Source organism: Sinocyclocheilus anshuiensis, unplaced genomic scaffold, assembly GCF_001515605.1.
Source record: "Sinocyclocheilus anshuiensis isolate Anshui unplaced genomic scaffold, SAMN03320099.WGS_v1.1 scaffold225, whole genome shotgun sequence".
NCBI lineage: Eukaryota > Metazoa > Chordata > Actinopteri > Cypriniformes > Cyprinidae > Sinocyclocheilus > Sinocyclocheilus anshuiensis.
In genome coordinates, this window is record NW_015539845.1 from 161223 (window position 1) to 179637 (window position 18415).

General features: G+C 37.7%; 2 protein-coding genes across 2 annotated transcripts; both read right to left on the bottom strand.

Annotated features, from left to right (window-relative positions):
* Positions 1–2736: 2736 nt before the first annotated feature.
* On the bottom strand, positions 2737–4604 carry LOC107684556 (homeobox protein Hox-A2b-like). The gene is made up of 2 exons (XM_016480841.1): positions 4241–4604; positions 2737–3675 (listed from the first exon to the last, which is right to left on the bottom strand). The coding sequence occupies exons 1-2, from the start codon at positions 4602–4604 to the stop codon at positions 2945–2947; spliced, it is 1095 nt and encodes a 364-aa protein (XP_016336327.1). The 3' UTR covers positions 2737–2944.
* An 11031-nt stretch (positions 4605–15635) lies between these two features.
* On the bottom strand, positions 15636–17608 carry hoxa9b (homeobox A9b). The gene is made up of 2 exons (XM_016480842.1): positions 16976–17608; positions 15636–16177 (listed from the first exon to the last, which is right to left on the bottom strand). Exons 1-2 carry the CDS (start codon positions 17502–17504, stop codon positions 15939–15941), a joined length of 768 nt encoding a protein of 255 aa, XP_016336328.1. The 5' UTR covers positions 17505–17608; the 3' UTR covers positions 15636–15938.
* Positions 17609–18415: the final 807 nt, after the last annotated feature.

The window sequence follows — 18415 nt, forward strand, 5'->3', positions numbered from 1 at the left end:
GGGACAAGAATTTTGCTTCAGACAGATTGTTCGTCGATCCTTGTAGATGCAAGGATGACCAAAAATATGTCAGGCTAACTAACCACAGCCATAAACTTAGGCTGCAAATAACATTGCCCCAAATTACATGTACATATTATGCATACCAAATGGTTTCACATCAGTTTGCATTAAGGCACAGTTGATTGTTCAATTCATGACTGTCAAACTATATGGCAGTCTTTAATGAGTAAGCAGATAATTATACTTAAAGTGTCCGTGCAATACCATAATTTAACAAATGTATCTGCAATGATACCAGGTCCTAGTAGTGGCTCATAAAAGTTACTATGATGCATATTCACTATGGAAAGGCAAATTTGGTTTATCCAGGACAGCAGTAAAAATGGGCTGTGTGCTGCCATAAAAGTGGTAAACAGCTGACTTCCAAAAATGTATATGTGTAGAATGCAAAAAGTTGCCTCTATGAGAGGGTTACAGTTACATTTTTACATTATTTTTATTCAGTGCTTTTCAAAATTGTAGTAACAAAGAAGATGAATTATTTAAAAAAAAGTTAAAAGAATTTGTACATATATAATTATAAATTCTAAGCCTTTCCCTGCCTATCATGCAAAAATCTCTTTTGGGGTAGCTAGTTGGATGTGGATCACTTCTCTGTGTCAAAACTCAACTCAGTCTTTAACCTGGTTAAAGAATGCCGATCACGTGTTTGGTCTCGTCAAAGGACGTCAGTCAAACTATTTGTTCAGGCTCCATTTGGCGCAAGGCCTTTAGAGCCTGAACAATTTTGAGCTTTGTTTTGTAAAATGCCATAAAGGGGCCTTTCTGTACACTCTTTTTGTGTGTGATTGAAAATTCTAAATAATATATTGTGCAAACATCATTTAATAAACCAAATGGAAGATAAGAGCATTTAAAAACTACTTTGATAATAACCGAAAAGCCGTCAGACCACGATTCATTTTATAATATAACGACATCAGTGGGTCTGCGGTGGTTATAGTATATCAATCCTACATTTTGTGGGTGTAAAGTTAGCCTGACCTAATACAAGGACTTAGATCATTCTGCGGCTCGAACAAATGCCTCAGTGCGGTGGGAGCTCATTTCCATTTCAATACATACGCAGCGATTGCAACGTGGCGTCAGATGTTTGGAAAATATCCTAGATTTCTCCGAAGCTAGATTTCACTGAAAACTCCTCTCGAGGTACCACTGAAGATGTCTTTTATAAATCTAGTTTTGTATTGGTATCCTCACAATTTAATTTCCTACAACTTGCACTTCATATATGAGTAGGCTATGGCATTAACAGAAATGGCTCGAGTCACCAGAATGATTAAACATGATAAACCTGCCACGGTTAAGAACTAATGATGGTGAAACTATTTATTTTATTTTGTAATTATTTGTAGTTACATCTAATGTGAGACAAAATATCAGTGGCAAAATACTTCAAAAATATAATTAAAAATAAATATAGGCTACCTAAATACACTTGTGTCTGTTAAACGTATATGAATAAAGCCGGTGTTGACAGCCTTTTTATTGTGCAGAAGGTGAAAAGCGTTTGCCAAGATCCTGATTTATCGTTAAAGATTAAAATTGAATTGTTTTAAGACTGTTATATCGATCGGGTACCAATCGAATTAGTCCAGGAGGGCACACAGGCCCGTACAGAGTTCAGATCTTGGGAGAGCAAGGCCGAGGCAACCAAATGAGATGTTTATTATCTATTTATTCAGATAGGCTAGTATAGACTTTTGAATTAACACGTATAAATATTAATATTAATAATAAACGTGCAGAATTAAGTTTTAGTTTATATTGTCAGATCATTCCTTGCAGCGTTGCCTGTTGATAAAAAGACACTTTATTTGATAACTCTTGTAGGCTACTAGATGCACTGATCAGATTCGGGACAGTTATATTAATCAAATCTAAATTAAATTGATAAAATGCAAATAAACGAATAATTATTATAAATTATATAAATTAAATAATGTTAAAATGTGATTTTACTGTTGAATTCCCTTCTCATTCTCAGCGGCGGATTGAATTACGTGGAGTGCTGCCTCAACACCAACCCCCTGTCGAAGGTTTAATAGGCAATAAAATGTAATTGCTGAACTCCAAAACGTTACAACTCTTGGCCAGGAGACCCCCTGTGTCGTCAGATACAGTAAGGGACGTATTTGTGTACGCAGCATCAAGACATCAATCTCCTTCTTGAGGCATTCTGTTTTAGTCTACAAATTTGATGGCATCTAAAACTTCCCATGGGTTCATTTCAACCAGTTAAAAAAATCTAATTTTTAACGCCAACTTGGCTACAGGGAAATTAACAAAGATTAATAAAAAGAATGTAACGCAATTACACACCTAACTGCGTATTAATTTTGCGCACAAATAGTTTTCGGGATAACTGATGTTAGTTTTGATTAGCGATTATAAGCTACATTTGGCAGCCTTATAAAGATCTAATTTTGTCCCTCGAAAAATAAAAATCAATAATCCTCATATAACAGGTAAATACACATCGTAAACAAAATTATATCGTAATATATACTTTGAATCTCGTTTAATAGTAACCTGATATTTCTGAATAATAGTAACCTGTTTAATAGTAAATAGTTTAATAATAACCTGTAATTAATCTGAATGTTGAAGAAATAAATAACACCGCTGTTATTTTCAATAAGTACAAATTTATTCTATGAAAATGTGGCGCTTTGCCGGGGAACGATACAAAAATAAAACCTGAAAAATATCACTTTTTTTCTTGCCATATTTTCTCTGTAAACAAAAATTATCACTCGATTATTGAAAAACTTACCTCATTGATTAATGGTCTAGGCCTATTTTTAAAGTCACAATTAAACACACAGACCATCAATGTGAGAAAGATATTGACGTCCCTATAATGAAACTTCAGTTAGAGTTAGTAGCTCAAGTGTTGCAGGTCGATTGTTGTAAGCGTCTCGGAGAAGAAATCAAAGGCCTCCGTAGATAAACCAATGGGGCTGTCTACAGATTCTGACAAACTTGGGGACACGGCATCTGAGAGGTGTAAGCAGGAATCATTGGAGAAAACGTTGAAGTCCTGTAAAGAGACGTCCAGGGCCGAGGGACTGCCATTGTCCTGAGCAGATGCACAGTCCGGGGCCATTGTTGAGGCGCAGATAGGAACAGTGGGTGACGGGTTGGGAAAATGTTTCAGATGTTTGTCATTGCTACCTAAAGGCGAGACAGTTGCGCTTTGGGAATCACTATTGTGTCCATTCTGTGACTGTTGAGAAGTTAAGGTATTCTGCTGAAATGGATAACCTTCTCTTTCCAAAAGCGCCCCTGATACATTGTTTGCCACTTGTTCGAAAAAATATTTCCCATCACCCCGTCCGCCGGCTTCCTCCAGGCTCGGTGGTTTTCCATCGCCGTGATGGTTCTCTTTACACTGCGTTTGCCGTTTATGTTTCATTCTCCGGTTTTGAAACCAAACTTTGACTTGCCGCTCGGTGAGGTCCAGCAGAGCGGCGATTTCCACACGCCTTGGTCGGCAGAGATACTTGTTGAAGTGGAACTCCTTCTCCAACTCCAGCAGCTGAGTGTTAGTGTACGCCGTTCTGAGTCGGCGAGTTGCCCCATTGCCACCATCAGAAATCTCGGGCGAGCCTATGAAGGGATCACAGCATTATACATTATTGATACTCCACTAATTATAACTCTTGTTTTTTACAGTGCCGCTGTGGGGCTTAAAGCTGACCCCACAAACTTGTCTAATATATTGCGCTTCTCGGGGAGCATAAATTGTTTGTGGGAATGGAGCCACGGCACTTGAATAATTTGTGTCCTCATCCCCTATGCCAGAATATACTGATGTGTCTGGTGTGAGTGCGGAGAGGTCCGAGTGAAGATTAATGAACACGCCAGCTGCCGAGTTGAGTAATGGCAATCTATCATTCTTCATTACTGTCAAATATTAAAATTCATGCCCTACACTACAAGTAGCTAACACACAGTTTAGAAGTTGTTCAGAACAGATCCTCCGCATCCAAAAACGAACAAAAAACTTTTAGATATTAACTTGTTCGTATTAAGTTCACATGACCCATGAGGATAACAAACTATCTTGCACTTTCAGCAGCATGGCCTTGCGCAAAATAATAATAATTAATAATAACTTGCATTTCGTTTACAATAAACTATAAAACAATAAAATTGCATTAAATTCAAATACCTTGAGGGGAGAAGTATAGTGGACCAGGGTCGGTGGTGGTTGTTGCTGTCGAAGTTGTCAGGTTTTTCTTGGATGCCTTTTTCTCCTTCATCCAAGGGTACTCTGGGGGTAAGGATGCGGCAGGCAGCGGGCATGAGCCATTAGGGTTCTGCTTGGGCCGGCTGTGGCGAGGGTGGCTGCCGGGGTTCAGGCTTGGAATGGTCTGCTCAAAAGGAGGAGGAATCAGTGTCGAGTGTGAAAGCGTCGAGCTCTTGATTGATGAACTTTGAAATGCATCACCGACAGGGGGGAAAGATGTCAGGCACTCAGCGAGCGACGGCTGACTATTGATAAAACCCGTCTCTCTCTCGAATTCGTAATTCATCTCCTCCAAGTCTTCCAAATTCGCCGCTCACAAATTTGTGACCCAAGGAAGATAAAGTGAAATATCGTGCCGGGTTAAAAAAAACTATTTTGCTGATTACGGCCGTATGGGGACCGCGGTGCCATTAAACTATTGCTTTCATGGAGACAAGGTTGAAATTGGACCGTATTGCTTGTCACATGATTACCTCTGTCCAATGACAATTTGGGGTTTAATCAAAAGAAGCCACTGTCTGTGTGATTGATCGAAAAAAGTCCGAGAGGAACGCCTCACTCTCTGGGACGGGCTAGTTTATTTACGCATTTATGGTCAGTTTGCCCACTGCTCCGTAGATTGCAAGTATAGCCAGTACCTGAAACAAAGTGACAGTGAGTCCGTCTGCTGTTCTTCCTTTATTGTTTGACCGGCCCTCGGCTGAAGATCCCCCAACACATCAACTGGACACATAAACACAACAAACGCCACGATCGAGAAAACCCATTAATCCTGAGTCTGGGTTTTTACTACTTAGAGAATGCGCGCTCTCGTTTGCCAATGCACGAGCAAAGGCGCGCGAGACAGGACGCGCGCGCACATTGCGCGCAGACAAATTCTTTGAAAGCCCCGACGCGCCCGCGGACTGACGCATTACGCTTGCATATGTATTAGTGCTGTTTTAGTTTAGTTATTTTAAGAGATATTACAGTTCCTTTTGTTAATTACTGTACTTTTGAAATTACATGAATTCAAATATTTTTGGATGACATTTTTCTACTTTTAGTGCAACTAACATAGTTGCTATTCAGTGCAGCATTTATGAAAATGGAATGTCTGATAGTACATTCAGTTAAAACAGAACATATTTTGTATTATGTAAATAATGACACACTTCACATTTTACCTGAATTGACAATATGTTTGATCGGCGCTAAATCGTCTTACACATACAATACACAATAACGTTATTAAAATAAAATAAAAGTGTACATTCCTTAGTCTTTTGCGTTCAAGAATGTGTCTTCTATGTTGTTCTCAGAAGTCTTTAGCTAAGTAGGTGTAGGCCTCGAGCACTTTATTGCTTATATTCCAAACAAAGAGCCCTGGAAGCCTGCACGCTATCAATCTTACACGCCAAAAGGTCTGACAGCTTAGTGCCCTAAGAACACATTTAAACCATCTAACACTCCCTTAGATCATATGTGGCCAGGAAGAAGAGAACAGCGTAGTACTCACGGTTGAGAGTTTCCCCATTTTATAAATTAAGTTTACAAAAGCGATATTTTCCGATTAAAGGACTGACCTTGATCATGATTTTATTCCGGATGTTCTTCGAATGGACCAGCGTTATTTCGGACCAAAAAAAATCGTTCGTTTTATATTTTCGTTTTTGGAAAGTCAGCCTTTATCGAAGGTTTGGGAATGAATAGGATTACATATTGATTGTAAAAGAGAAACCATGTGTTTTTGCAGCCACACAGGAGCTATTGTGTGTAGATGAACGTGGGTGTCGGCATTCTTCAGAAATATCCACTCCTTCCTACACATTTCCACCACGAACGAAAAATCGTCATCGTTTCCCACGAGCTGAACATCGAACTTTATCAAGGATGTATCTTTACGGATACTGTTAATTGTCGTATTAAATATATGCTAATCTGTCTGTTGAAATATTCATTCATATTTAGCCTACAATGCATTGTATTTATTCTCATTAGATAGGCCTGACAGAATGGATATGTGAGTATCAAAATATATTGCCGTGCTTTGAATGAAGCCTGTTTTTTTGTGTGTGTTTGTTTGTTTGTTTTTGCAAATTGCCAATCGAACTATAAATTTCATGTCTTTGCAAATCTATTAATGCATGTACATGAAAACTAAAAGTTTTTAAGTTTATGTGCTTGTAAAATAGTATCGTAAATGTGTTTTAAGGTTTGTCAAATTCGGAATTAATTCGAAAAAGGTTTAATCAAAGGCTTTGCAACACAGTCTTTGTCTATTGGCTTAGGTCAAATTCTCAAAGTCGAGATTATGATGTTGACTATGTGAGTTGCCTTAATTTAATGTATGTCGAATAAATGCATCAATGTGCAACTGAAAAATAACACTGAAATGTTAGTCTACATTTATGAACGGCATTAAGATATTAATAAGAAACTGTTTATTAAACTGTTTAATACATTTTAAAACGATGTTTCTCGAAGGACAAATCTATAAAAATAAGTGTTGTTTTTAAAGATATAGATTTTTAATAATCATTTAATTATTTGGCGATTTGCATCATTTTTGTCCGCGTGCTGAGTATGTTCCAGCACCTTGTCTTTTTGGATGCGTCTGGCTCGATGGACAGCCCCGCTTCCCGTCTGTTAGACTAAATAATGAATGCTTAACTTGGTCATAAAACACAAGTTAAGAGTGAAAACTTGGCTCGTTGGATCATCAAACAAATGAAGCGGTCAATGTGCTGCATTCAAAACTAATGCATTATATAGATTGAGTACATATAGGCTATATATAAAAATGTATTTACTTCAATACATAACCATAGGCTGTAATAATAATAATAATAATAATAATAGGCTAATAATAATAATGTGTTCAATTTGTAAACGTCTTTTTTGTTTTGTTTTGTTTTGTTTTGTTTTTACAAAATATTATAAAATGCGTTTTCATTTTATAAACATAACTGGTAAACGTTTGTTATAGACCGCAATTCTCTATTTTCTTTTTTGAATGAAGTGGCCTACATATGTTTTCTTGTTTTCTTTTGGGATTTTATTGTCTGTATTGTCTTACATTTAAGCGAATGAATTCGTTTGTTCTATAATTATAGAGTTCGTATGATTTACGTCAAGTCAGAGGCCTGTTAGCATATTTGAATAATTAATAGAGTAAGCACGCTGTTCATATATTTCAGAATATAACTAGCCAATATGTGAATGAGATATGGTCATCTGAATGGACTATCTCAGAATACTGTAAATACTGCTGCCTCGGTCAACCACGTTTCCAAACCCATTCGTTTATTTAAAAAAAATTTTTTTTCATCTGTCCGTATAACTCTCAGCGAGCTTTGTAAATTAGTGCGAGTGAGGCGTATATGGGGTGTTTATGATGTCTGCGAAGGCTGCAGCGGCAGTAGCTCTAGCAACAGTGGCGTTTGATGGATGACCCTCTACCCACACACATTGCACTCGGTCGTAAACGAGCTCCAAGCTCCTATTGTTGTGTTAGAGAGGTGTATGTCATTTCCGGGCATATGCACTATACCCCTGCCCTATAAGATAATCATGCCGTTTTATTCAGGATATGACGTTGTGAGAGTATAGCATGCACCAAATGAAGATTAGGCCTAGATAATTTGACTTGCCGGCGTTGACAAAAATGTAACAATTGTATAATTTAACTTCTTGATGCTAAAACAAAACATCAACGCAGGATAAATTCGTAAGCCAAGAGTCAAATAGGGTATTGTAAATATATAGACTTGGGGGGATGTCTCCTAACGATTGGTTACATCAAGAATCCTGACACTGATTAGCTACTTGAGACGTTTCAGTAGCCTATTTCCATTAGACACTATGAATAGATGATTTAACTATGATCTGAATATATGAGAATACGTTTACAACCGTGAATTCATTAGTAGGCCTAGTTATTTTTACGTAAAAATTTTAACAAAAATATTTGGTGACCAAATGAATCTATCGGTTTACGCATGTCACCTCTTTTACCTGCCTAGAAAGTTGTGGGTCAGTTGACTGTAAATTATCAAGGTAATGTGATCCAATAGAGCGCAGCTCCAGTATTAGGCTACGTGTTGACCATATCACTAAACGTACAGTAACCGTGTCTGATCCATGGGGGCGTCATTAGTCTCTTGCACCATGAAACGAAAATGCCGCCTTGTAAATGGCTAACTGGATTATAATGAAGTAAGAAGTTTTTATTCTAATGTTTTAGAACAGCATATGTCTCGTAGGGAGGCATGAAATAGATCGGTTAATAATGCCACCTTTAGACATGGACCGCTATTATATTTTACGATTTATGATTAAATAATTGTTTCAGGATTGTTTGCTCTGACAACGAATTTCTTCCAAAATAGCCATACTAGCTAATAAAAGTAGGGATTTAAAGACGCTATAAATATACCCATTGATATCTGTATTCCACGATTGGTGTACACTCTAAAAAAATTCTGGGTTATTGCAACCCAACATTGGGTCAAATATGGACTAACCCAGCTGTTGGGTTACATTTTTAAATTAAAGTTTTAACCCAAAAGTTGGGTTAGTCCATATTTGACCCAACGTTGGGTTTAAATAACCCAGCATTTTTTAGAGTGTACGATTGAGCTATTGTACATAGCTAGCTAAAATAATCAGATGTAAAGAGCAGCCTCTATTTTAAAAAATTGTTTACAGTTAGATTATTTATGAGCTGCCTTTCAACGAGATATGGTTTCCTGAAAAACAGCATTTATACTGCAAATGGAGGCTCAACATCGCCCCCTTTCTGCTATCCGCCCTCTTTCTCTAAACGCGTAAAGCTGGGTTTCCCTGTAACGTCAAGAATTTTAACTTAGACGGCGAGTAAGGTATTTCTAATGTACACCAATTATTTTACGACGTACTAACACCTATTTCCTAAAATAAAACGTAGGATATTTATGAATATTTCTCCCCAACACGAGAAGAGTGAAAATGCTGCCAATCTTTCTCTCAGTTTAGAGATTAATGAAGCACTATGCACTTTTTTTACCATCATGCATCATTCATTTGACTGCCATGTTACAATATAATTGCAATATAGAAATGTACATTATTAATCATTTCACACGAAATATTTATGCATTTGTGCATAAAAAAGAATAAATATTGTTAACAAAGGACTTTTTAAAAAGGTGCTCTCTTCTCATTTCTTTTCTTCCTCCATTGCAGGTTTAAAACTGTTTTGTTAGCCTACTGTAGTCTGTAGCATGGAAGCTGCATGTTGTATTAAGGCCATATCTGTATCGTAAGCCATAGAGTATCCTAGTTCTCTATAGCTGATGTCCGACACTGTGTGCATCCTGAGGTGGACTTACCCTAACCCGACCTCATGAAAGTGCGTATAAATAGTACGCCAAATAAAAACGAAAACTCGTGGTATTGATACGCAAAAATGGACTTTGGCGTGTATATGCTACGCGATGGGTAGGATTAGGGTTGTGGGGTAAATGCGTGTCATATGTACGCGAAAACTGCGTATCATATGCACGCCAACAAATTTCGTATCATAGGCACGCGAAAACTGCGTATTATATGCACGCCAAACACATGCGTAGCATATACACGCCAAAGTCCATTTTTGCATATCAATACCACGAGTTTTCGTTTTTATTTGGCGTACTATTTATACGCATTTTCATGAGACCGGGCTCACTTACCCATTAGGCAAAGGTAGGGGACCGCCTTGGGGCCCCAAAAGCCAAGGGCCCCCTAAAATGATTTTCATATACGAGATGCGCATTAAGCACTGACATGAGAATGGTTGCTTTTTACAGTGTTTATCACTACGACAACCATCTGCATGTCAGAGTTGAACACACTTCTCGTGTATCCTGCTTGTAGCAAATGAAAATATCATGTATCTGAAGCTGTAATTAAATATTGCACAACAGTGCATATTATGTGTATTGTTTTAAATGCCGCTTACTCATTTATGAGAAGGGCCCAAGTAGAGGACGCATATGCAGTTACTTGTTTGGTTGGTATAATCCTTAGGTGTGTAAATGTATAATTTCCATTTCATTCTTTTTTTAATTTTCATTTAAATCTGTAGTTAAAATAACTAAAATAAGTGTATTTTAAAGTTTAGAATTAGAGAGCCTTTGGCACACAGGCTTACGCTGGTGACTCATCAGTGGACTTTCCTCCTCAATATAGGCTATATTTTTCTAATTCTCAGTAATTAACTTTTTATATGAACGAATCTCTGAAGGGAACCGACTGTCTTCAGAAATGTTTCGGTGGCATTTTCATTTTAACTGATAAAGTAGCATTTATGAAGCAGCGCTGCTTTGTTTACAGTCGTTACCGGGGAAACCGCTGTATTTCTGATGTTCCAAAAGCGCTTCTATTTTTAGAAGCTATTTTTAATAACCCTGTCAGCAGTTTTTGTTCAGACCAATGCGAAAATCCACCCACATAACCCCATTATAAATTATAAATCATAATTTATACTTCTGACTCATCTCTTTTCTTAAAAAATGGTAAAGAGGTTTATCATTTTATAATTTATTTTGTTTTTTGTGAAAACTGTAAATCAATTGCTATTTCGTGGTCTACAGCATGAAAGAAAGCCATTAACGTACATGAAAAATGTAGAAACATTGGACAGAACTGTGAGGCACCATTTTGCAGCAGCAAGCATCACAACAATAAAGGAACCTCAAGGCTGAGCTAGGTAAATGTGTGCAAATATATAGGGCCCGATTCCTATATTTTGCCTGGGGCCCCCAAATCACTAAATCCGCCCCTGTGTGCATCTCATGAGTTTCCAACCAAAGGAGCACAACTCTTGGCTAAATAGTAACGGCAGATACCCTTACAATAATACACAATGTTTGTTATATAGACATTAGTCAGAGTAGCGACATTGCCCATTTAATTTTTGCAATGAAAACGAGGCTGCAGCTTCTGTGAAGAATAGTGCATTCAATGGATTGTAGGCTACTGTTGTTTAACAAAATACTGATTGCTCATAGACAATAGACAAATATTCCATGAAAGTTTTGAGAAGTGAAAACTGCGTGATCTAGGACCTTTATACATTGTGTGCCATTGTAAAGACTGCTCTGCATCCCTCAGCCTCGTTTTCATTTGTGTTAAATTCAATATGGCGTCTAACCTGACTAAGGTCTAGTAGGCATTTGTGAAGCTGATTTAAAATATTTTTTTAAGTCAGAATCAGTTTGAATTATTACATTTAGAAAATAACAAGCAATTTTCATGTTTTCCACTACTTTCGTGTTGAGGATTGTTTCTTGAATGTATTGGCAACATTTCAGCTTTAGTTCAGGACCTAGTTTTAATTTAGTAACCAACGATCCAAGTTCTGGTTCGGCCGTTACTCAATCGTAAATTAACATACGAGGTTAGTTAAGATGATCCAAGATGGGTGTGTTAAAGCGTCAGTCCAGCTCAGAGCAGTGTATCTTTATCTTTACATACTGCTTCCGATGCGTGCATACCTGTGTGACAAGTGAAAACATATAGACAGGAACGTGATACATAAATGGATTTTACCCTTTTTAGTGAAAGAGTAAAATGACTAACAACTGTCTGGTTTCCCGAAACACTAAGTGGGACCCAAGTAGTATGTAAGTGGTGCTTTGTCACTGTGATCTCATTCCCAAAAGTGTTGTTATATATGTAAGCTACCACATGGATTAACAAGGGCCCCAGACCACTAGTAAGACTTTAAGGTGCTTCGTAAATGGCTGTTTTCCCCTCCACCTTGATCTATGACACAATATAAACAGTATGAAGGCATTGTGAAATGTTAAAACTAAATTATCAATTACTTTTTAATCATACATTGAAATTTGCAAGTGCACTGAAATGTGTACCTGTAATCTTAACTCAGTTAAAGTCTGTTTGCATAAATCTTGTATAGCCAGAAAATATTTATTCTTTTATATCTTTAAGAAATAAACTATTATGCCACTTTTTGAGATCTTTAGCAGCTTGTGCATAATTAGTGTCTCTTTCTACTGGTGCACTTTTCACCCAAAAGTAAAAATTTTGTCATCATTACTCCCTGAATTTTTAAGTTATACATTGAAAGTTAATGGGGTCCAGTGTTGTTTGAACGCCAGTGTTCTTCAAAATATATTTTTCTGAAAGTCATTCAGGTTTGGAATGACATAAAGGTAAGTAAATGATGACATAATTTCATGCTTGGGTGATCTATCTTTTTAACTGCTTTAACCCCAACCTGATACTCAAAGCAGTCAGACCCACCTTGTGTTGTACATGATTATGACAACTATTAATAGGTACAAAGCTATAAGTTTCTTCTTTCTTGTAGTACACTCCACTTCATTCTAGCATTCTCATTAACGCCATTTGGATACATACAACATCCAGTACATCCCTTCTGACCACTGTTTAGCACTTAATTGGGACCTGATTCCTCGATATTTGTTCTTAAGTTCTACTTCATAGGTGATGCTTTGAATTGCAGGCACGACTCGTTTGTCTCATATTGACTCACAAGCAAATTTCTGGAATGAACAAGAACCACCTGTCTTGTTCTTACCTTGAGCATTAGTGTGTGCATGCTTCTTATATAGGTTTATGTAAACCAGGGGCATCCAGTCCTGCGTCTGGGTGAATTTGCACCTCCTGCAAAGTTTAACAAACCAAGATATTTAGGATGAATAGAAACTTCCAGGCATGTGTGTTGGAGCACATTTGAGCTGCACTCTGCAGCAAGGTGGCCCTTAAGAAGCATATTATAAAGCCCTCATGTAGACATTTTGTTTGATCCAGATTTATTGCTGGAATTGGAGGAAACTACATGGTGTCAGGTAATTTTACCTAAAACAGTAATTTTAGGTAAGGTTATAGTGGTCAGACAAAGATTTTGGTATCTCAGCTCAACACAGCATTCAAAAGAAGTTTTATGCTGTAGGCTACTTCTGTAGAAGTGATGTGTGTAGTGATGGTTTGAACATTCAAAAGCTAACATATGTATAGGCTATAAAATTCCATGGAAGTGCTCATGATGAGCCATTTGCATTAGTATCTTTATCAATTCAACATGAATGTCTTGCATTTAGGCTTAAACTAAAACCTAAAAACCAAATGAAATGACAGTTCAGTTTTCACAAAGGCCTAACCAGCGACTATATTCGAATTGACAGTTGTGCACATTCATCATTCTTGGAAGGTTAGCTGTAATATTTGCATCAGTAAATAGGTTTTGTTTGTGGCTGGCCCTCATTAAGTGAGGTTACTGTAGGGCACAGTCCGTTGTCACTTGGTCGTTTCAAACAAACTGCTGTCTCCACCTGCTGGATACTAATGGTAGTGGCTCATTTGGCCCGTCTGTTTGTTAAAATACACTCAATTCTGCTCAAGGAGGCCCCACAACACTGCCCAATTTGGATGTCTCACTCATCCGACACACCAAATATAGATCATGAAGCACATCATTAATGAGCTGATTCACTGATGAATCAGGTGTGTTAAATAAGATCCACATCCAAAATGTGAAGCGTTGGGGGGAAGAAGCACCCGTACTAAAACGGAAATATTTAGAATTCCTAGGCTTGCCATTTAGCCAAAACCAGTGCACTTTTGTGATTCATCTTTAAGGATTAAAAAGTCTTAAAAATCTTAAACATTCACGTAATGTAGGCTAAATACTCACTTTAAAACAACGCTTCAGTTTCTTTTACATGCTGAAGTTTAAATGGCCAAAAATGCAAAGCAGCAATTATACTGGACTCAAGAAAAAGTACAATGCGTCAATAAGTTGTGTTTCCGTTGTCACTTTATGCATGACGAGGCAACAAATGGGTGATCGGTTCTGCAACGTTTTAATTGTTGCTGAGGAGTAATAAAGTAATTAGCAGAGAAAAAACAGACAGTGGGGCTGAGCCCCATTTTACGATGCTGTCTGGGATAGAGCCTTTGAAGATTTGGTCTGCAGCAGTTTTTCTTTCTTTCTTTTTTTCTTTCTGTTTTCCTATATTTTGTGTGTTTATTAAATACAAACATACAAAATAATAATACAATGAAAACTAACAAAATAGTTTTTTATGTTTAATTTTTTAAATAAAATATATAATGTGTTACTGTAATTGTAATATAGGCATTGGGCGTCCAAAAAGTCGTTCCAGTTCCGCCCTCAATCGCTTTGCACCCCATAAACAGTTAAGACTGTGATTGTGGTTTATTGCCGCACGGCCACTAATATCGTTTGCAGGGGCAAGTCACAAATAGAATGTGCAGGCCTGTCTGCGAGCATCAAGCTAAGCTTTATTTATTCGGATGAACGGCATCCGGGCCGTTAACAGAACACTAAACAGTGGGTTGCAAGATAACGGAGCTCGAGAGCATGAGAAGTGTAAAACTGTTTGGAGGGCGGTAAATTATTTTTCGTTGTATAGCGTAAAAATACCATGGGATTGTAGTCATTGTCAGCCTCGTTCAGGAGCGATTTATTTAGCCTATGTTGAGTCTTTCATGAGTCTGGAACTTTATGTGCGGCATAGGACAGAAATACAGGATTGCAATTATTAATGACAACTTCGCAATATCGCAGATTTGCACGTTAGAGTGTAACCCATGAAAAAAGTATTAATTTCGTATATATTTCCCCAGACCACTGGTATAGAGAGTCTTAACGAAATGTACTATTTATCATAAATTTATTCACATACACAAGTGGAATTTAATTTGAAAACGACTGAAACTGTTGATTTGAGGTATTGGCGTATGCAATTTGTGTGTTCACATATAACATTACAAGCACGTAAATGTTACAAAATATTTCAATGACAAACAACACAACATAAATTCATCTTAATACATAGGTAGTTCAAATACATCTAGGTAGTCACATTAAACATTGATACATTACGCTACAAGTCATTTTTGAATAAAAAAAAATCTGAAATTCATGCATATCATCAGCATTTCACATCGCAGAACCCATTTCCCTGAAATCATGAACTGGTGCTTTAAAAACGTTAAAAAAAAAACATTTAAAATGTAGGCCTACAGAAAGCGAAATGCTAGACCTACAACAAGGAAACCAAATAAGAGAACTATCACCATACAAGCTGTATACAAAGACACAATAATATATACAAGCATACCCTTCGATAAAAGGTTTGTGCAATGTACATCTAACATTACAAAATGTAGGCTATCAGTAATAATCTACCGAGGTTGTGCATGAGGAAAAAGGCTAATTCACAAACACCTTCGCACGAACCAAATACTTCATCCACTGCAGAGTGCATTTATAGTTCCCTGAAATCATGAACTGGTGCTTTAAAAACGTAAAAAAAAAATAACATTTAAAATGTAGGCCTACAGAAAGCGAAATGCTAGACCTACAACAAGGAAACCAAATAAGAGAACTATCACCATACAAGCTGTATACAAAGACACAATAATATATACAAGCATACCCTTCGATAAAAGGTTTGTGCAATGTACATCTAACATTACAAAATGTAGGCTATCAGTAATAATCTACCGAGGTTGTGCATGAGGAAAAAGGCTAATTCACAAACACCTTCGCACGAACCAAATACTTCATCCACTGCAGAGTGCATTTATAGTTTTCCATTTTTTAAATGTCTTTTGGACGATCTTTATTGCATTTCTTCATCTTCATCCTACGGTTTTGGAACCAAATTTTGATTTGTCTCTCGGTGAGATTTAGGAGTCTTGCCACTTCATATCTACGATCGCGTGAGAGGTACATATTAAACAGAAATTCTTTCTCCAGCTCAAGAGTTTGATGCTTAGTGTATGGACAGCGCTTTTTCCTAGTGGACTTCGCATGCAGCCAGTTGGACGCAGGGTTATCTGCAAGAAGGGTCGGAGAGAGAGAGCTAGTCATGTTGCCACTTGAAAAATACTGCGGCCATTTTATGAGCACCGCTCGATAAGAAAGAAGAGTCTATGATACAATCTTGATATGCTGAAATTGGAAAGCACAATCACGGACTGCATGCATCTGGGCTGCGGGTGGATTTTATATGATCGAACATTTTATGTGCAAGCTATAATTTTCTTCCTACTGTCAATTTTTGCATCCTTGAATGAGGGATAAACAAGGGCTTTACTGTCTATAAGAGAAAAAAATGCTCAAAAATCCAGATTGTATGTTTAATGGCAACAATTGTGCATTGTCTTTTACATAACATTTAATCAAATGTAATGTGTAGAGCAGCACTTCAGAGAAGCCTTGTTATATGTTACATGACATGACATGCAGTCTATAGTCTATCATGATTAATTATACTGCAAATATGTGGCATTTTTAATTACTGGACACATTCCATTGAAACTTGCATATATGCTGTCAAATGCAAATGCAGATTATTGCCACCCACAGAACGAAAAAAGAAAGAAAGGCCTAGTTAGAAGACCTTTAGGCTTCCTTATAACCTACTGAAAATACTGTACAATATAGGAATGTTTAACTACAATAAACAGGCAATTGTTGACGTTTCTCACAAAAGACTAGCTTTTTATGGATTATAACTTTTATATTATATACAAACGACGCCTATTGAATTCATCTTTTAAGGTAAAAGTAGCCTACCTGAAGCCTGTCCTACATATTCACATACATTCTGATATAAATTGAGTTGCACTTACTTGGGTCTAGATCCGCCTTCCTTTCTGCTGGAGCTTTCTCATCCTGTGATCCGTTGGAAAGCGCATCGTCCGGTACCTTCCTCTCTGCTTGGGTCGTATTGTTGTCAGTCTCGGCCACAAGTAATGTATGCGTGGTGCACTCACCACTCCCAACCAGTGGTTCAAGTTTTATATCATGGTGTGTATCTGTGGATAATCCCGTGAACGACAGGGCAGGCAGCGGTTCTAACGCCCAGGAACGCACGGATGCTCCATCGGTTTCTCCTGTTGAGCATGGGTGATGAATGTATGGGTGGTAGGCGACAGATGTGCCTGGGGGCTGCACGGGCATGGGACTCCATGACGCACCAAAAATGGATGATTTGGCTTGGAAAGTATACTGCTCCTGTTCGCCATATTCAAGTAGCGCCAGTTCCCGAGCCTGCTGCTGGACCACGGGTCCAGATGAGAACCTCGGTGCCAAATGATCGTCATTCTCGTGTGGAATGTGTGAGTCAGCGTAGTAACTCAGTGTCCCCAATCTCGACATAACAAAAACAAGCAAAGAGAGCCCAGCCGAACAGATGCACCCACAATGAAACTGACACAAAAGCAGAATCCGTTGAAATCAAGTAACTAACTACTTGACTTCGCTGTGAACTACAGACCTCTGATAAATTGAATCACTGCAGAGATTGGATTGGATGTGCTAGACACGTGACTGTGGGAGAGAACGTGGGAGATAAAGGGGGAAGCCTAACCAGTGCACACGGTTAAATGGCCTCCATTTTACAAGTCATATTTTTAATGGTATAGCCATATGCTTTTATGAAGGTGGATTTGATTTTATTCATGTTGTTAAGCTTCAGCATCTAATAACCAATCGTAACAAAAATGGTTATTTTAGCAGCGTTATTGTGGAATTTCCTTATGCAGTTTTTAATAGAGTAGGTCTACTGTTTGCAATAATAACATAAAACCCCAAACGTGTAAATACGTTGTCGTGTCATTGTATAGGCCTGTAAGTACCTGCAGTCCAATTCAACTACCACTTTTAGACACACTCTAAAAAATGCTGGGTTAAATACAACCCAGTGCTGGGTAAAATAGGGACAAACCCAGCAATTGGGTTGTTTTGACCCAGTGGTTGGGTTCCTACCCAGAAGGTTGGGTTAAACATGTAACCCAACCGCTGGGTCAAAACAACCCAATTGCTGGGTTTGTCCCTATTTTACCCAGCACTGGGTTGTATTTAACCCAGCATTTTTTAGAGTGCAGAAAGTTTAATTTTCACAAATTTTGCAGACCCAGAATATGTATGAAGAACACACATATTCCGCGCGGCCTAGTTGAGCACAAGACGACATAAAATAGTTCAGACATAAAAAGGATCTTTACGTGAGCCATATGTATACTTTATATGGCAATAAGTGCCACTGGATTGTTGAGATATGACCTGCT